The sequence below is a fragment of the Microcaecilia unicolor genome, chromosome 6 (assembly GCF_901765095.1).
Source record: "Microcaecilia unicolor chromosome 6, aMicUni1.1, whole genome shotgun sequence".
In the NCBI taxonomy this organism is placed as follows: domain Eukaryota; kingdom Metazoa; phylum Chordata; class Amphibia; order Gymnophiona; family Siphonopidae; genus Microcaecilia; species Microcaecilia unicolor.
The window spans coordinates 72,578,393-72,599,267 of record NC_044036.1 but is presented as its reverse complement, the minus strand read 5'-3'; the positions used below and the strand labels follow the sequence as shown (position 1 = coordinate 72,599,267).

Genomic DNA, 20,875 nt, shown 5'->3' with positions numbered 1-20,875 from the left:
CTTCTGGAGAGCTGCATTACTACTTAAACTATATGGGCCTAACTGAGAGGACTGGACTGAGGAGACAATTATATGGGAAAGGCCAGACAAGCTCAGAAAAGGCCAGACAAGCTCAGAATTTTACACTTAGTTCTGAGATCTGGGAGAGCTCTTCTGTTCCACCACTGTGTATTTTTATTTTTATTTTTTTAATTGAATAAAAGTTGTTGTGTCTGCATAGTCTATGATGCCTGAGTAGAGCTTATTTATTATTTTGTCTTCCAGGTAACCATACCTTTTCTGTGTGTTGTGAATTGTGGAGGTTCAAATTTTCAGGATTTTTTTGTGATATTTGTGTTATTTTGGAACTGTATATTTGGGTTTTGTACTGAAAAATTGAATAAACTGGGTTTTTTTCTAAAGGGTTAAGAAGACTAAAAGGGCAGTTCTATACCTGCAGTAATGCATGCCGTCAATGCATAATTTCAGGAAAAAAGGCCACTTAACACTTGCATGTGCCCTAAGCTCTATTCTGTGTGTGCTTAAGTGGTTTAGCATACAATTGCAAAGTATGTGTACACTTGAGTAGAGCATGAGGGAGACATGGGCGTGTTTCCTACTTACATGCACAGCTTATAGATGTTATGTTTCGCATGTTGCTTGCCACACTTAGGTGTGCCACTTATGCCTGCCATTGACCCTGGCACAAGTGAGCACACCTATATTTAAGCACATTGATGCAGGTTTATGCTACTATTTTATAACGGTATCTGGGTGCCTAGATGCTGCTATAGAATAGGTGCCCAACAGAGGAGCCCAGTTATAGAACTGCTCCCTATGGGGCCCTTTTACAGAGTGGTGGTAAGCCCATTGCGGGCTTATCTTTCTCTTCCGGGACTACCACCAGCCCAACGTGACTACTAATGTTAGTCCTGCCCCGAGCACACGCTATTTCCAGGGCAAAAAGAAAACCCCTGAAAATGGCTTGCTTGGCAGTAACCTGGTGATAATCGGGCATTGCCGCGTGCTGCTCGGTTACCATCGGGTTAGCGCGGGAGCCCTTATCGCCACCTTATCACCCCATCGCATGGCATGCGGTAAGAGTTCTCTTACCACATGGTCATGTGTGCCTGGGGTCTTTTTACCCACTGCAGTGAAAAGGGCCCTGGTGCGCAGGAAAAACAGCCCCCACCACTAGCGTAGGGCCCTTTTTCCCTACAGCTTGGTAAAAGGACCCCTAAATGACTACCACCATGACTTAAATAGTGCTGTGAAGCCACGAAAAAACAAAAAGTAGTCTTTTGAACCATGGAAAGCAAGCTCTAATGAGGGAAAATAGGAAAGATAAGTGCTGGCAGATTAGATGTAATATATTGATAAAAGCAGTTAAGGGAGAATTTTATGAAAAACCAAAGAGGCAAAAACAAATAATAATCCAGAGGCTTTTGTGGGAGTCACTTGGACCATTAGAGGGAGGATGGGGTCATAACAACAACAAAAAAAGAACTAATTACTTTACTTTGTTCTTTTCTGGAGGATAGGTTCATTAATATTTATTAGTCAGATAGACTTTGGAAATGAGCAGCAGGAAATGGATTTCCCAGGTACTTCCAAGTCATGTAGTTTGGTCAGAGATAGGATACCTGGCTAGGTGGGCCATCTGTTTGATCCAGCATGATACTTATTTATGCTCCTGTTACAATATGTGTGAAACTGCAATATGTGTAGGTCAACATGTTTTTGATTTACCTTTTTTTTTTTTTCTAGAATAAGGAAGAAGTGATGGCAGTGAGGCTTCGGGAGGCAGACAGTATAGCAGCAGTGGCTGAACTCCAACAACATATTGCTGAGTTAGAAATCCAGGTACCAAAAATATGTAAAGTACATTTAAACTTATTACTGTGTCCATTTCCGTCCTTGTTCTTTCCTATTCCTTTGTTCTGCTTCTTGTTACCAGAATAATTTCTATATGCAGGTACTATAACAATGCTAATAATTGTACTTATTATGCTTAACAAGCAAAAAAAAAGCCTGTTTCTCCAAAAATGAAATGGGCCCTAGGAAGGCTGTCGTCTAAGCGATTTCTCGTCTCTCCCCTGCCCCCCCTCCCCTGCCTGCCCTCCCATCCCATCCATGTCTAGCGATGCTCCCCTCCCCTCCATATCCAGCGACTCGCCCCAGCCTCCACCAGCCCCCCTTTTAAGCAAAATATCACAACTTATGGTTAAAAAAAATCTGTCTTAGTGGCTTTTGTGTATCATTTTTTATTTTAATATTATCAAAAATACCAAAACTCAATTGAACAAAAAATAAGAAAAACAGTTAATACATCAATTAAGAAAAATGGACTATCCATTAGAAAACAAACAAAAATACTTACAGAAAATAGTCTGTAAGAGTGAAAAAGAGGCTACAGGCAATTAAATACACCTTATATGAAAGGCAATTAACTCTAACATCTTTTGTTTTGTCAAGCCTAAAAAACAATAAGAAACAAAACAAAACCCCAAAAAACAAAACTAAGGGCCCTGTTTACTAAGCTGCGCTGTAGACACACTAACTTTTCAGCATGTGCTAATCCTGGAGACACTTTCTCTGTACATGTGCATTCATTAGTACACACTCGGTTAGGGTACGTTAAATTTTAGTGCATACTAAATTGATGTAATATGCACTAATCAATCTAACTTACCTTAATTAGTCCCTCTCATTTTATAAACTTGGCTGCTCAATTTTGCAACTGGCGCAGAAAATTGCACGTGCAAGTTATAGAATAATACCTAACTTAAGTGGGCACTAATTGGCTTTAACTGCCAATAATGACCCTTAAATGGCATTAATTTGCAGTTACGTGTTTAACTGCACTTAGGTGCTATTCTGTAAACCTAGCACCTAAGTTCTGTAGGGGATGTTAACATGGCAGGGGCATGTGTGTGTCAGGTACTTATATGCTAAGTTTATACAGAGAGTATTTAGGCATGAGCATTATACACCAGCTTTTGACATGGCGTAAAAGTTTGCACTGAAAGTGTGGCTCTCAAGCACTGACTTAATGCTAGTATTCTATAATGGTTTCAGCGCCCAACTTTGCCATTATAGAATATTTGCTTAGCACTTCCATTTTTTTGCACCTCTGGCACTCATTCTTGCATCTATCCCATAGTGTGTGTTAAATCAATTTAACATACCCTAAAAATTCCTTATTAAAATGAATGTGTGAAGCTAATAGAACACCAAAAAATGAAAACAATTTTTCACATCTATACATATTCCTACTAAGGATACAGACCAGGGGCATAGCCAGACAACAGATTTTGGGTGGGCCTAGGCAAGAAGTGGGTGGATACCAAGCGTTCTCCCCCCCCCCCCCCCCCAATCACCACCAAAAATTGCCACCTTGGCAGTCTGCAGCAGGCATGAACTGAAAACTGAGCTTGCGCAGATTTGGGGGTATTGTGGAGAGTAGCATTTTCATTCCCATCAGGGGGAAGACTTCATCTGGCAGAGCTTGGGATCCCCACCAGCTACTGCTAAACGTGTTCTACTGTTGGGTGGGCCACTGATACAGACAGAACAGAGTTGATTCAGAGAAGGGCTATTAAGATTAATAGCGTGCCTTTAAGGCTCTGTGACCTAAGAGATCTACCTCAAGAATGATGATGCGGAGGAACTTAACAATCTTGGTGAACCTGGAAGACATAGAGGCATATTTTCAAAGCACTTAGCCTCCCAAAGTTCCATAGAAACCTATGGAACTTAGCCTCCCAAAGTGCTTTGAAAATATGCCTCATACTGAGCCAAATCAATAAAGAGTTGTAGATCACCTGGACCGGATTGCATGCACCCTATGGTTCTGAAAGAACTCAAACATGAAATTGCTGATCTGCTATTAGTGATCTGTAACCTGTTGTTAAAATTGTATGTGGTACCTGAAAATTGGAGGGTGGCCAATGTAATTCCAATTTCTAAAAAAGGTTCCTGGGGTATTCATGAGATTACAGACTGGTGAGCCTGACGTTGGTGCTGGGCAAAATAGTGGAAGCTAATATTAAGAATAAAATTACAGAACACGTAGATAAACATGGTGTAATGGGTCAGAATTGGCATGGATTCAGCCAAGGGAAGTCTTGCATCACCGTTATGCTTAATTTCTTTGAAGGCTTGAATAAACATGTCGATAAAGGTGAGCTGAATATAGTATATCTAGATTTTCAGAAAGCTTTTGACAAAAGTTCATGAGTGAGTCCTGAGAAAATTAGTCATGGGATAGGAGGCAGTGTTCTATTGTGTATTAGGAATTGGTTATTGGACAGACAACAGAGGGTAGGGTTAAATGGCCATTTTTTTCAATGGAGGAGGGTGAATAGTGGAGTGCCGCAGGAATCTGTACTGGAACCAGTGCTATTTAACATATTTATAAATGATATGGAAATCAGAACAAGTGCTGTTTTTGGGAGAAGTCAAACATATTCATCTTCCTCTTCGGCCCTTTGAACTTCTGAGGAGAGTCTCATTGAAAGACATTACTCTAAATGATGATGTGTTCAGCGAGGTAGGTCTCTGAACTTCAGGCTTTTTCCTGTAGAGACCTGTACTTGGAGATTGCAGAGAAATTGGTGTCTCTGAGGACAGTGTCTTCTTGCTAAGGTAGTCATGTCCATCATATTCAGGCTGTGTTTCTTCTGGCTCCTTTGTTAGGAGCGGGATGGCTCTGCCTCACGGAAAATCCACAGTTTGAATGTCTGCAGGGTACTTTTGCAATATCTGAAGGCCACTAATCTCTTTTAGAATCTGAAAGACTGTTTTTTTTTTCCATAGACCTCAGAAGGGCCTAGCAGCATCGAAATCTTCCATTGCACGCTGGATAAAGGCAGTGATTGAGTCAGCTTTTATTTTGAGGCACATGGTAGTGCACAGTGGGCTTCGTGCTCATTGCACTTGAGCCCAGATCGCTTACTAGGCGGAAGCATGTGCAGTTTTTCCAGAGTACATTTTTAAAGTGGCAACCTGGTCTTTGCTGCATTCATTTGTTAAACACTACAAGATTGATATGTTAGCCAGAGGTATACAGCCTTTGGGCAGAGTGGTTGTTCAAGGGCCTTGTCATCTTCTGCTCAATAAGGTGCTGTTCATGTACATCCCAATTCTCAGGACTGGTGTGACAAGATTGAAAAGGAAGGTGAAATTTATTAATACCTGTTAATTTTTCCTGTCCTTAAATCCTGCCACACCAATCCAGGCCCTCCCTGAAAAACTAATATGTATAGGGGTGGCTCGGAAATCAACCTGTCTCTCTCTACAAAGAATGGTGTCACATCCGTCGCTCCCTCCGGCTGCTCCTCCGCGAGGAGCAGGGGCCGGCATCCTCCATGATGAAGGCCGGCCTTCTTGAGGCCACGGAGGGGAGCCGGGGCTCGCCGGGGTGATGGCCGCCGAGGCCGGAGGCCGGCGATCGCGGCTTCCGGACTATCGATCGCCGGCTACGGGGGATGTGTTTGCGCCAGTAAGGGAAATGGCGCCGAGGTGCGATGGCCGGCGTTCCCTTCATTCTTGGGCGCAGGAACCCCAAGCTCCGCCTCAGAGGAGTTAGACTGGAAGGCCAGCACGATAGACCCGCCTGGGAGGTCGGTCAGAGCCAATCAGAAGAGTTCCGTCGATAACCAAGTTCTGATTGGCCGGCTATGTCTACAGGGGCTGGGCGGCTGACTGCCGAACAGCATTTAAGGAATGAGTCTGAGGTAGGAGGTTGCTTCAGGTTCTGTTACCCGAGGCCAGTCTCCGTGGTTCCTGTGTTCCGTTGATTTCCTGGTGTTGCTGATTTTGGACTGTTTCCTGGTTTTCTCTGCTAGCTGCCTGCCTTGACCTCTTGCCTGACTCTGACTACGTTGTTAGCTGCCTGCCTCGACCTCTGGCCCGACTCTGACCACGTTGTTAGCTGCCTGCCCAGATCTGCTGCCTGTTTGTGGACTCTCTATTCCATCTGCCCGCTTCTATCCTGGTTCCAGTCCAGGTCAGTCCGTCAACCCCGCGGCTCCTGAAGTCCCGTTGACCGCCTGCAGCTGGGGGCTCAACCCTTGGTGAACAGCGGTCGCCGCGGGTGAAGACTTGGGGTTGCACTGCTGTCCTTTGAGGTCCTTCGGGGCCTTACGGGACCTAAGGGCTCACCTTCCTGGCGGACAAGACAAATGGTTAGAATGTGTATTTAGTTTAGAAGCTCATTTGTTCATTTGAGGGGCTGCAATGGCTCCCAATAGGAGAGAATTTGGATTCCAATTTTGCTTCTGTAGATGACATCTGCAAAAATTTTGAATGCCAGGGGTCTCGGCTTCAGCAGGCAGAGGACCAGATCTCGTGCCAGGAGGACCATGCGAAGGTGGCAAAGGCACACCTATCTATGCTGGAATCCACATACCAGCAATTGCAGCAGAAAGTTAACGATCAGGAAAACCAGGGTAGACGGAACAATGTGCAGATTATAGGCCTCCCTGAAGCTATGAAGGACCAGGATCTGTGGGACTTCATTGAGCATTGGCTACTGACTCACCTGGGCCTTTCCCTCCTGGCTGACAGTATGTGGGTGAAGCATGTGTATCGGGTGGGTGCTCTCTGGGAAGGAGACAACAGGCCTCGACCCATTCTGCCGTGGTTGCTCAATTATGCAGAAAGACTGGCTGTTTCAGGCTTTTCCCTCGAGAAAACCAGTGGGGTGTTAAGGTTCAAAAATCCTTCTATTCCAGGACTGTTCAGCACATGTGTCTGAGCAATGGAAGTGATGGGGCAGCACTGCAAGCACTTATTTGATAAGGAAGTGCGCTTTGCACTCCTGTATCCTGCAAGAGTACGGGTTCACCATGACGAGAAAACATTTTTTTGGGATCCCGTTATTTGAAGCTGTTCCTCGGTAATCTACCATGTGGTTGCCTGTGCCTACGTTGACATGTAGCACTTAACTTGTTGGTTGGGTGCTTTTGGCGCTGATGTTTTGGTCAGGAGTTTAGCACCTATTTTGGGGGATCTTATTGATGGGTATCCCACACTATGGAGTGCTGAGGACTGATTCTGTGATTCTGGCCTCTTCCTTCAATTTGTACTGTAGAGTTTTACCGGAGGAGGTGACTCCACCAGGTGACGGCGTGCATAGTTGTCCGGCGTGCAGACCTTTGACTAGTACCCTCTGGGGTGTGCTATACCTCGGCCCATTTCCCACGTCTACAGATGACCTTTACATCATTGCATGGAAGGCACCGGTGATAGCAGGTATCTAAATAGGCGGTAGGTGGTCCAATTGTTTGGGGAGGCTAAAGGGGGCGGGGTTAGGGGTGGGGCCAGGGGCGGAACTTACTTCCATAATTGTCTGACAAAACAGAAAAAAATAAGTAAAAATAAAATAGTCACAATTAATACTTTTATTAAATTTAGATATTAGATATGTATCATATGTCAAAGAATAAAGTGGTTGCTCAAAGCATATACTAACCACAATCGCTCAACTGCAAAACACTATGCACAACTTTGTGCAAAAACACACTCAGAACCTTACTGTACCATAAATATTACACTGGGCAGACCCCAATACACCAATATACCACCCATACGGAAAATGCAGACTGTCAACAATATGAAACAAGGGATTATAATATCATAATTCTCATGTAGAGCCACACAACACCCTTTTAGGGTGGATAGTGTTCACAATGAGCTCCTTTTATTAACGACCATATATAGATCCTTCAAGAGGTAGTGTGTCACGATTTAGGCTCTACACCCTTTCTGATGTTTTGGTGCCACCTCAGTAAGGCCAACACACAATCTCTCCACTGCAAAACACTATACACAAACTTGTGCAAAAACACACTCATAACCTTACCAAGCCATAACAGCACTAATTCCAAGGACAGGACAAGCTACAACCTTATGTGTGGAAAGGCAGCACTATAATTACACCGGGCTATAAAACACCAGTACACAACCTAGTGAAACAAAAAAACAAAACAAAAAGGGCTGCAAATACTACACACTAGCAGAATACTGCATTTTGATCACACATGAAAAACACATGACACAACAGATATGAAGGCAAAATACTGAACTGGAAAGTTACCTCAAGAAGTCAGACTCAGCATGCAGCAATACTAGAAAAATTGAAACTTACATGCAAAATATCACAGATATACATTTCCAAAAGCTGACATATTCCATTTAATAAATTCTGAATAAAATACTTTTTTCTACCTTTGTTGTCTGAGTGTTTAGTTATTCTATTCGCTTTGGTCCCAGTGTCTTCTGTTTTATGCAGTGTTTTCTTTTCATTTGATATTTTTTTCTCTCACCATGTCCATCATCTTCTTGTGTCCTTATGCGTCCTGTCTACCACCTGTAGCCCTGTCCCTATCCTTCCTCCAGTTTCAGCATCTGCCCTTAAAATGTTTCGATCCAGCCCTTAAATTCAGCAGTTTCCCATCTATGTCTTTGTCTTGCCTTGGCCTGCATTTCCCTCTCTTTTTCCCTATCCCCTGCTGTGATCTGTATTTCCCCTCTGTGTCACTAACCCACCCCCCTCCCCCGTCCAGTGGTGCCCCTTTGTGTTCTTATCCCTTTCCCTCCTTATCTCACATCTTTTGTTTCCCTGTCACTCTCCTCTCTCTTCCCTTCTTCCCCCACCCTGGGGCCAGGATGTCTCCCTCTTTCATCCCCCTCCCCCACAGTTCAGTATGTCTTCCTCCTAGGTCTCCAGGGTCTTCCCGCCCCCTTTACCTAGTCAGTCAATCAGTCTTTCCCTTGCCCCCCACCCTCCAAGCTGATCCAGCATCTATATATCCCTCTCGGCCTCTCCCTCTCCCTCCAGCACCTCTCCCTGTCTGTCTCTCCCTCTTCACTCCCATTCCAGCAGAGCAGCACTTAGTTCTCCCTCTCTTTATCTTCCCCCCCCTCCGTGGTTCCAGAGTTTCTCCCTCCGTTGTACTCCCCGTGGTCCGATGGTGCTTGCTAAGCTGCCTCAGTTGCTGTTGGCAGGGGCACTGCAGCATAGAAAGATGCTGCCTGTGTGCCTCGATCTTCCCTGTGATGTGTTCTACCTTCTCTGATACAATTTCCTGTTCCGCGTGGGCAGGACACGTCACAAGGAAGATCGAGGCACCCAGGCAGCTCCTTTCAATCGCTTCGGTGCCTCTGCCAGCAGCGATTGAGTTAGGTTAGCAAGCACCGTCGGACCGCAGGGAGCTGGAGGGAGGAAAGCTGAAAGCAGCCCAGGACAGTAGATGTCATTCTAGCCGTTGGGGAGGCGGGACCGGGCGGCTATGACAGCAGACTTGCGAAGCTGCTGCTGCTGCTGCTGCTTGCTGGTTCTCTCTTGGAGTCTGACGCTGCGACGCACACACTTCACGCTAGAGGGGGTGGGAGTAAGGCTGGCGGGCGGCAGCAGAGAGAGGAGGAGCCTTTCAAAGTGCATGAGTGCAAGGCTCCGCGGATGAACACGCTGCTTTTCATTGGGCAGGAACGATGATGCAGGTAAAAGTAACACTTGCTCGTCCCCCCCCCCCCCCCCAAACTAAGTCCATGTGGGGAGGCTTAGCCTCCCCAAGCCTCTTATACAGGGCGCCTATGAGTATCTACTACTACTTAACATTTCTAAAGCGCTACTAGGGTTACGCAGCGCTGTACAGTTTAACAAAGAAGGACAGTCCCTGCTCAAAGGAGCTTACAATCTAATGGACAAAATGTGCAGACAATCCAATTGGGGCAGTCTAGATTTCCTGAATAGAGGTATAATGGTTAGGTGCCGAAGGCGACATTGAAGAGATGGGCTTTGAGCAAGGATTTAAAGATGGGCAGGGAGGGGGATTGGCGTATGGGCTCAGGAAGTTTATTCCAAGCATAGGGAGAGGCAAGGCAGAAAGGGAGGAGCCTGGATTTGGTGGTGGTGGAAAAGGGTGCAGAGAGGAGGGATTTGTCCTGTGAGCGGAGGTTTCGGGTAGGAGCGTAAGGGGAGATAAGGGTAGAGAGGTAATGAGGGGCTGCAGATTGAGTGCATTTGTAGGTTAGTAGGAGAAGCTTGAACTGGATGCGGTACCTGATCAGAAGCCAGTGAAGTGACTTGAGGAGAGGGGTGATATGAGCATATCGGTCCAGGCGGAAGATAAGACGTGCAGCAGAGTTCTGAATGGATTGAAGGGGGGATAGATGGCTACGTGGGAGGCCAGTGAGGAGTAGGTTGCAGTAGTCAAGGCGAGAGGTAATGAGAGAGTGGACGAGAGTTCGGGTGGTGTGCTCAGAGAGGAAAGGGCGAATTTTGCTAATGTTATAGAGAAAGAAGTGACAGGTCTTGGCTATCTGCTGGATATGCGCAGAGAAGGAGAGGGAGGAGTCAAAGATGATTCCGAGGTTGCGGGCAGATGAGACGGGGAGGATGAGGGTGCCATCGACTGAGATAGAAAGTGGAGGGAGAGGAGAAGTGGGTTTGGGTGGGAAGACAATAAGCTCTGTCTTGGCCATGTTCAGTTTTGGGTGGCGATTGGACATCCAGGCAGCAATGTCGGATAAGCAGGCCGATACTTTGGCCTGGGTATCCGCAGTGATGTCTGGTGTGGAGAGATAAAGCTGGGTGTCGTCGGCATAGAGATGATATTGGAAACCATGAGATAAGATCAGGGAGCCCAGGGAAGAGGTGTAGATTGAAAAAAGAAGGGGTCCAAGGACAGATCCCTGAGGAACTCCGACAGAGAGTGGGATGGGGGTGGAGGAAGATCCATGAGAATGTACTCTGAAGGTACGGTGAGAGAGATAAGAGGAGAACCAGGAGAGGACAGAGCCCTGGAACCCAAATGAGGACAGTGCAGCAAGAAGTAAATTATGATTGACAGTGTCAAAAGCGGCAGATAGGTCAAGGAGGATGAGGATGGAGTAGTGACCTTTGGATTTGGCAAGGAACAGGTCATTACATACTTTAGTGAGTGCCGTTTCTGTCGAGTGTAGAGGGCGAAAACCGGATTGAAGCGGATTGAGGATGGCATGAGAGGAGAGAAAATCAAGGCAGCGGCTGTGAATGGCGCGTTCAAGTATCTTGGAGAGGAAGGGTAGGAGGGAGATGGGGCGATAGTTGGAGGGGACAGGTGGGGTCTAGTGATGGTTTTTTGAGGAGTGGTGTGACTACAGCATGTTTGAAGATGTCAGGGACAGTTGCAGTGGAGAGAGAGAGGTTGAGGATATGACAGATGGAGGGGGTGACAGTAGGGGAGATGGTGTTAAGTAAGTTGGTGGGGATGGGGTCTGAGGAACAGGTGGTGCATTTCGAAGAGGAAACAAGGTGGGCGGTTTCCTCTTCGGTGATAATAGGAAAAGAGGAGAAGGAGGCCTGGGTTGGTTGAGGGAGTGGGTTAAAGGGTGAGGAGGAGGAGGTGGTTTGGTAGTGAATTCGAGGTTTATCTTCTGTACCTTGTCGCGGAAGTAGTCAGCCAGTGATTGAGGAGAGTGAGGGGGTGGCAGCGGAGGGCACTTTGAGGAGGGAGTTAAGGGTGGTGAAGAGAAGACGAGGGTTGGAGCTGAGGGAATTAGTCAATTGGGTGTAATAGTCCTGTTTGGCAAGGAATAGGGAGGACTGGAAGGAGGATAGCATGAATATGTAATGAATGAAGTTGGTATGGGTGCGAGATTTCCTCCAGAGGCGTTCAGCAGATCGGGCACAGGAGCGAAGGTAACTGATGCAAGGGTCAGCCAGGGCTGGGGATTAGTACGCCTTGTGGGACGGGAGATGGATGGTGCAAGGGTGTCCAGAGCAGAGGAGAGAGTGGCATTGTAAGCGGAGACAGCCTTGTTGACAGACTCGGAGGACATGATGGAGGGGAGGAGATTAGAGATACTAGAGGATAAGGTGGGAGGGTCGACGGCCTGGAGATTCCTGAAAGTAGTGGTTAGTGTAGGGCGGGACTGAGGGGGAGGGTGATGAAGTGTGAAGGTGATCAGGTGATGATCTGAGAGAGGAAGAGATGAGAGGCAGAAGTTAGAGGGTGAGCAGGTAGAGGAGAGGACAAGGTCAAGACAATGGCCAGTTTGGTGAGTAGGGGTGGTGGAGCTCAGCTGGAGGTTGAAGGAGGATGTCAGAGTGAGGAACTGAGAGGCGTAAGAATCGGATGGGTCATTAGCGTGTATGTTAAAGTCTCCAAGAATGAGGGACGGAGATGAGGGTTCAAGAAAAATGGAGAGCCATGCATCGAAGTCAGTAAGGAAGGAGGGGAGGGACTTATCAGGGGGGCGGTAAATGACTGCAACTCTGAGTGGCAGCGGGTAGAATAGACGGATGGAGTGAACTTCAAAGGATGAGAAGCAGTGAGGCTGTGGTAGGAGGAGAGGTTGAAAACTACAGGTGGGCGAGAGTAGTAACCCGACACCTCCGCGGCCGACTGGGTGTGGAGTGTGGGAGAAAAGATAACCTCCATGGCATAGGGCTGCGACTGAGGCAGAGTCGTCAGGGGTGAGCCAGGTTTCAGTTAGGGCGAGCAGTTGAAGGGAACGGGAGATGAAGAGATCATGGGTGAAGGAAAGTTTGTTGCAGACAGAGCGGGCATTCCACAGGGCACACGAGAAGGGGAGGGAAGGGGGGGGGAGGAGGAGGGGAATAGAGATGAGATGGGAGACATCTCGGAATCGTTTGCATGGATAAGACGAGGACAGGTGTGGGGGACCTGGATTGGGATTGATGTCTCCGGCAGATAGCAGGAGAAGGAGCAGGAGAGTGCAGAGGAGGGCGGGGGAGGTAGGGCGACGAAGACGGGACACGCTTAGGAGGAATGGGGATGGGTTAACGGCAGGAAGGAAGTGCTGAAGATTAAGAGCTAGGAGGTAGGAGGGGGATAGGAGAGATGGTGAGGTGGTGAGGGACGGGAGTGGGTTAGGGTATTGCAGTAGTGAGCAGAATGGGAGAGGACATGGATGGGCAGTGAGTTCCTGCGGTAGACAGCTGTAGGGGGAGGGGGAAAAGGTTAGGAAGGGACAGGGCAATGAAGAGAATATGTATAGGGGCCATAAGTAGTGACTGAGGTGTTAAGCGACAGAGCAGGAAACCCGGACTGGGGCCTTAAACTGGAACAGCAGGCAACCACTCTTAAGGGTCTCCAAGCAGGAGGCACATGTGAAGAGCTGGACATTTTTGTACAGAGATCTCTGGCGCCATTTTGTGTTTACGACTGTGTGGACCCTGCTCTTTTCTTTATATTGTAATCTTCTCGCTTTTGGTTGTTCATCCTAACTGTATCTGTTACTTACTGGGAAACGTTTTCTTTTATCCTTTGGGGTGTGGGGAGGGATGTGGCGACTGGTTGATAATTGGAGGGTAGTGGATGGTATGTGTATGGGTTTTGTGGGGCTTCTTTGTACTTTGGGGAAGGGGGGTGGGGGTTTGTAGGAGAGAATGGGTTTGTTGGGAGAGAGGGGAATCGGGTGCCCCACTGCGCTTTACAACTCTGTGTTTTATCTTTTCAATTGCACGTCTGAAGAGTTGGTGCACTGCCTAGCTTTGTTATGGTCTTTATCTTTCGTGATTTGACCTTCCTACAAGCTGTAAGGAAGATTGGGGTTTCTGTTTACATTGGCATAGTGTGCATACTGTTTTCAAGTATTACTTAAATACTGAAATGTTCTGTGATCAGTTAGCTATCATAGCTTTCTCAGTGAGCAGTTTTGCCAATGGAGTGTGCCCCAAACCATGAATACTGGTACCAGTTCATTTAATATATTAATCTGTATAAAAAAAAGGGGGGGGAGCATGATTAAGCAAAGTAGGTAAAACACAGGTAACATGTAGGACACATGAGGATCTGGTAAGACTGGTGACATGGTCATCTAAATTGAGTCATTTTAATTTAAATGGGGTATAAGAAATCATATTTTATAATCATGTTTATCCCAGTTAATCCTAGCCCTTTACCTTTTTCCTCTATATTTCAGCTATCTAGTTTAAATCACTAAGAGGCATATTTTCAAAGCACTTAGCCTTCCAAAGTTCCATAGAAACCTATGGAACTTTGGAAGGCTAAGTGCTTTGAAAATATGCCTCTAAGTATTTAATTACATATGTTCCTAACTCAAATTTTACTGGTCTAACATTATATGACGTATTTTACTTTCTGTTAATGTATTTTGAACATATTGTTATGTAAGCCACATTGAACCTGAGTTGTTCTCGGTCTAATGCAGGATATAAATGTCATAAATATGTTCCTTTTGCACTCTTGCCTGCTGTTCTGGCTTTCTGTTCCCTACTTTTTGGCACTGGAGGGGTCCTGCTAGGAGGCCGTTCAGGTGCTTACTGTGATCTTGCCTTGTCTGATGCATCTAGGCTTGGCTTCTCACACATAGGAATTGGCTAGTTTGAAGATTATATAATCCCTTAATGTAGATGGGGTGATGTTCAAATGACAGCATGCTGACATTGCCCTCTTACAAGAGACACACCTGAGTAAGGCTGAGCACTTAAAGCGCAATTGGGTTGGTAATGTTTGGGTGGAGGAATAGTCATAAGTACATAAATATTTCCATACTGGGACAGACCAAAGGTCCATCAAGCCCAGCATCCTGTTTCCAACAGTGGCCAATCCAGGTCAGAAATTCCTGGCAAGATCCCCCCCAAAATTACAAAACATTTTATGCTGTTTTCCCAGAAATATTTTCCCCAAGTCCAATTTAATAATGGTCTATGGACTTTTCCTTTAGGAAGCTGTCCAAACCTTTTTTAAACTCTGCTAAGCTAACCGCCTTTACCACATTTTCTGGCAACGAATTCCAGAGTTTAATTACTTGTCGAGTGAAGAAAACTGTTCTCCCATTAGTTTTAAATTTACTACTTTGTAGCTTCATCACATGCCCATAGTCCTAGTATTTTTGGAAAGCATAAACAGACGCTTCACGTCTACCAATTCTACTCCACTCATTGTTTTATAGACCTCTATCATATCTCCCCTCAGCCGTCTTTTCTCCAAGCTGAAGAGCCCCAGCCGCTTTAGCCTTTCCTCATAGGGAAGATGTCCCATCCCCTTTATCATTTTCGTTGCCCTTCTTTGCACCTTTTCTAATTCCACTAGTCTAGTGGTTAGTGCAGCGGACTTTGATCCTGGGGAACTGGGTTCAATTCCCACTGCAGCTCCTTGTGACTCTAGGCAAGTCACTTAACCCTCCATTGCCCCAGGTACAAAAATAGGTACCGGTATATACTATGTAAACCGCTTTGAATGTAGTTGCAAAAAAAACACAGGCAGTATATCAAGTCTCATTCCCGTTCTCTTATTTGCTGCTTATAATGGCAGACAGCAGAGTGTAGCTATTTTGATTAGTAAAAGTATAGCTTTTACCCAACACAGATTCTATCGAGACCCAGATGACCATGTTTTTGTGGTGGTGGGACTGCTGCAAGAGGGTCAAGATTGCGCTTTGCAGTATTTACGCCCCCAATGTCTACTCACACAAGTTTTTCACACTGCTCATGGCCCGCCTAGCAACGTTCGATGATTACTCCCTTGTGATCAGAGGGGATTTTCATATACTAGTGATCCTTTGATGGATTGCAAGCCTCCCAAAAAAACCCGCCAAGGATCATTGGGGGGGGGGGGGGGGGGGGGGGGGGGAAGGGGAGGGAGTCAACATGCTTTTACAGAACTTAGAGGTGGAAGATATATGACACGTGCTTCATATGAACGAATGTGATTACACCTTTTCCCCCCATCCACATAAGGTACACACATGTTTAGATTATATTCTTATGGTCCCACTCATTGATAGGGACTGTAGACCAGACCGCCGTTGGGACCACAGACATCTCCGATCATTCCCCGGTGTAGGTGGAATTACGGTGGGGGGAGGCCCTTCGGTCAACGAGATGGCATATGAGCCCAGCTTTGTATCAAAACTCAGATTTTCGTGTTTGTCTTCACCAGGCCTGGCTGGACTAAGAGGCGGAAAATGATTCTGCGGAGGTGGGGCCTAGGGTGTATTGGGAGGCAGCCAAGGTTGTTCTCCGTAGCAAGATTATTGCTTTTACAGCATCCCTTAATATAAAGAGGGAGGGAGATCTGGTGGACGTAACCTCTACACTACAAAAGGCTTGGAAGTTGCCCTTTGGACCCTCATCACTTGGCCTGCTTTGAGCTTAAAAAAGCAAATGCAATCCCTATTGAATACTAAAGCACTATATAGTATTAAATTATACAAGTGTTGTCTCCATCAATGGGGAAACAAGACTGGAAAGCTGCTCACTTCCTTGGTGAAGCAGAGATCAGCCAAAAGTTATATTAGCAGGATTAAGGGTACCTCAGGAGCCTTTTCCACTAAATTAGGGAAAATCCAGTGGGAATTCATTCAATTCTACATCTCCTTGTATGATACATGCTCTTTTTTTGCTCAGAAGTACACTGAGTTTTTTTGACTCCTTGGTCCTGCCCTCGTTCAATTGGTCTGGGTCACCTGTAATATGGGGGCTTATTTCTTTTTTTTATTTTTATTTGCATAAAGTCTTTATTAAACAATTGAACAATACATTAATGTATCCATTACAGTGAGAGTATAGCATTGGGTCTTAACGATACATTTGCATATGATAACTCCCCTCTCTTCATCTCTCCTCGTCAATAGTTTCTATTTTTTAAACCACATGTAACTTCAAAAAATTTTTATTTGTTTTTTAACAATTTTATAGTGCAAAAAATCCCCCCTCCCCCCCCCCCAGTGCAACCTCTGATTGTCGTACCCTACAAACCTCTTCCTAATCACTTTTACTTATTACTAGCATAATACAGTTATGTGAAATTTTTCCATATTGAGTGCCATTTGCCCATTTGGTGCTTGCGTTCGGCCAGAAGTCTCTCCATCTCGCACACATAGCTCAACTTATTGTGCCATTTAACAATCGATGGAACCCCTACATTTTTCCACTGTGAGGCAATAACCACCCATGCCACCCCCACAGCATGCCGCACCAGGTCCTGCTGGCATTTCTTTAAACCAGGTGGTTTTGCTGAGAAGAGAAAAAACTCAGGTGACCAAGGAATTAAACTTCCAGTCCATTTCTGTATTTTACTTCTAACTGATTTCCAAAATGCTTGGGCCTTTACACAATGCCACCATATATGCCCCATGGTCCCTTTGTTACCGCACCCCCTCCAGCATAGTCCCGAGGAGTTAGGATATATTCGCTTAAGGCGATCTGGGGTGAGGTACCATCTAAAAAGTACTTTCACAGCATTTTCCTTAAGCGGTACATGAGTAGAAACACTCCGCACTGTCCGTTCTATTCTCTCCCACTCGGTCTCCCCCAGGGCCACTCCCAGCTCTCTTGACCAACTTTTCCTGTGTAGGGTGTATTTGGGAGATTGTACTCGTAATTCACGATATAAACGACTAATCAAGCCCCTTGAAGAGGCGTAATTTATGGGGACTTATTTCTTAATCATGTTTATATTACCATCCAACGGGAATTCATTCAATTCTACACCTTCTTGTATGATACAGGCTCTTTTTCTACTCAGAAATGCACAGAGTTTTTTGACTCCTTGGACCTGTCCTCGTTCATTGAGTAAATCTCTCTTATCTGTACCTTTCTTCTCCACTGCCAACTCCAGACTCTGGCCAAGATGCACTAAAGTCGTCGATAGAGCCGTTCCATACCGAATTCCATAGCGAATCGGTAGGGAAAGGCTATGCATCAAGGAAAGGGAATGCAAATGAACTACTCGTTGTAGCTCACTTGCATTCTCTATTCCTTCTTAAAACAGTTGAAGAATCGGCCGGTCAAGCATGCGCAGAGCAGCAAAACGTTATGCTGGCTGCTCTGCGCATGCCAAATACGCCTTTATAATACGTTTTTATTATTGCGGGGGAGGACGCACAAAATGGACATGTTTTTTTTAAGCAAAGCTTTATTTAAAAAATCACAGGCTCTGATGCTGCTTCTGCTAATGTGTTGACTGAATTTCACTCATAGCAAGCAAGTGCAGTTTGGAAGTTGTTGGTTCATGAATGGCAGAATAACAAATGTTCAAATAAATAAATAAAAAACGGGGAGAAAATAATAAATCCAATTTTAACAAAATTATTAGTGGAATTTGAACCCGCCACCTCTGGATTACAAGACCGATGCTCTAACCACTCGCCACAGCTCTATTTGCTTGGATGTCCCTCCCTTACTTCCAGGTCTCTCAGCTGAGTGAAGCACGGGCAAAAAGGACGTTTTTATTATTGCGGAGGAGGACGCACAAAATGGACTTTTTTTTTTTAAGCGAAGATTTATTAAAAAAATCAAACAGGCTCCGATGCTGCAGGTTCTTTTTTGGACATCATTCAACCCTGGAATAATAAAAACGTCCTTTTTGCCCGTGCTTCACTCAGCTGAGAAGTCTCTGAGCCAATCACAATGTGTTTAGCTCATCTAAATGCGCTGGGATTGGCTCAGAGACTTCCAGGTTTTTTTTTTTAACATTTTAATAATTTTTCCAATCCCGTACAGACCTCTCGTTAGATTTTCCAGCGTTTTCTAGCGTTAAGGCGATCGGAAAAGGTTAGTGCATTTCATTACAATAGGGTTTCTACACGATTTGCTCATCTGCATTCCGTTTTCGTTAGCTGCTACAGTAAAAAAATGTTTAGTGCATGCCAGGGTTTACTGCTTGCTCGTTATTGGCTCGTAAAGTTTAGTGCATCTGGCCCTCTGTTCCTTTAATCTTGCTGCATCCTATGCCTGGAATAGTCTTCCTGAGTCAGTATGTCAAGCTCTATCTCTGGCTGTCTTCAAATCTAGTATAAAAGTCCACCTTTTTGAGGCTGTTTTTAACTCTTAACCCCTATTCACTTGTTCAGTACCCATGTCTGTTTTATCATTCCCACCTTAAGTAATTCTCTTATCCCTTATTTGTCCTGTTTGTCCTGATTAGAGTGTAAACTCTGTCGATCATGGATTGACTCTTCATGTTCAGGTGTACTGCGCTGTGTACATCTGGTAGCGCTATAGAAATGATTAGTAGGAGGAGGATGTTATTTCTTGTTGAGTTTTTTTTCTAGTTTTCTTTAGTTTATTTCATGTTTTGTACACTTTAAATACTATCTGAGAGTAGGTGGGGGAAGGAGGATCTAGTTTACATGGAAAGGGAGTGGGGAGTGTTAGTGTAGGTCAAGGGAGGATAGTGACGCTGTGGAAATAAGACTGTTAAAACCTATTGTGTTTTTATGGAGTTTATATCTGATGTTTGGCTTTCTGGTGATAACTGACATGCAGAAGGATCAACTTAGGTGAATGTATTCTATGGCTAACAAAAATAAAAAGTTTTTTTTAAGTATTCATCCTAAAAGGCCTAAAGACACTGAAAAGGAACGCAGAGGTTCTGTTTCTCTTGGATGCTGTAGGGGGCAATGATGACCAAAAAATATAGGTTTTTCTAACTGGTACTGAAGTTTATTCTCCCTACTGCAGTTCAGCAGCAGTTACTGTGAAAAGAGAGACTGTTAGTGTTTAAGTGACATCACAATAATAACGTAAAGTAAAGAATCTTAAAGAAACTGCAAACTATTATAGAGAAAGAGGTTTTGTCAGAAATATATTTAAAAATAAAAAAGATAGGAAGAAAGACTGTGTATATTTAGAATGTTCAGCCAAGGAAGTGGAAAGATTAAAAATGTTCATGTTTTCAACAGAACTGATAGAAAACCACAAGCATAACTTCATTTTGTGAGCCCTTGGTAGGGCACAGGGTCTCTCTCTCTCTCTCTCTCTCTCTCTCTCTCTTTTTGTGGCAGCAGCTTGGCGCACACTATTTCTGTAGGTATTCATTAAAAGCAGTCTTTTCAAGCTCTGGTGTTTAAAGCAATTTTACATATGAGAAAGTTGGTGGATTATGATAAAAGTGCTAGAGATTCTGAATGGTGTATTAGTAAGAATTTGGCTGTGCAACATTCCATGTACTAAAACGTTACTCTGTGCAGTTTTAGGTTTTTTTTTTCTTTTTTTTAATAGTATCTAAAATTCACTTTTTAAATATTTTTTTTTATCCCCAGTGTAGGTGTAGGCTGAAATATGGTCATGTCAGGTTTTATGTGATCAAAGCTTAATCCTATTTAATAAAAAAGATGTTTAAGATAGTGTTTTTTATTCCTTTTTTTTCTTGCAGTGTATACTTTTTTCTGGTTATTATAAATGCTTGTGGAGTGGAGGAGTAAACTAGTGGTTAGTGCAGTGGACTTTGATCCTGGGAAACTGGGTTCTAGTCCCACTGTAGCTCCTTGTGACTCTGGGCAAGTCACTTAAACTTCCATTGCCCCAGGTACAAATAAGTACCTGTGTATATACTATGTAAACCACTTTGAATGTAGTTGCAAAACCACAGATAGGCAGTATATTTCAAGTGCCATTCCATTTCCCATTTCCCTTGTCACTCTACTGCTTGAAGGGTTTCCTTCTATAAAAATTATTTTCCCAATCTCAGCTAATAACTCTAGAGTTAAGAGATCCAATAACGGTTTTGGTAATGGTAGTACAGTGAATAATTATAAACTTGAAGTTAGCGGATTGGAGCATCCTATATTTTATGAACAATATTCTTTCTTATGGAGCAGAACATAAGGTATGTCTTTCTAGGTGGTACAGAATCTAGTACAAAAAGAATTGGAGTGAGTGGGGCAGGGGCAGAAGGGATGGAAGAGAGTATAAAAGCGGAAGAGAGAGGAGGGTAAGTATGGTGAGGTCAGCAAAATGAAAAGATCAGAAAAACAAGCATAGAAGTAAAGGCAAAAAAGAGAATTGAAACAAAATGAACCAAAGCAAAAATATACTGGTAAATCAGACAGTTATGAGTGTGAAGGGAGGGCAAAGAGGGAGTGGTTGATGAAAAGAAGGATTGGGAGACGTGGAAATGAGGGGGTGGGAAAA

General features: G+C 44.6%; 1 protein-coding gene across 1 annotated transcript in view; it reads left to right on the top strand.

Annotated features, from left to right (window-relative positions):
- Positions 1–20,875, top strand: part of EVI5 (ecotropic viral integration site 5) — a 330,825-nt gene that overhangs the window by 171,155 nt on the left and 138,795 nt on the right. The window contains 1 exon segment of the mRNA XM_030205945.1: positions 1,747–1,842. Coding sequence (XP_030061805.1) covers positions 1,747–1,842 — 96 coding nt within the window.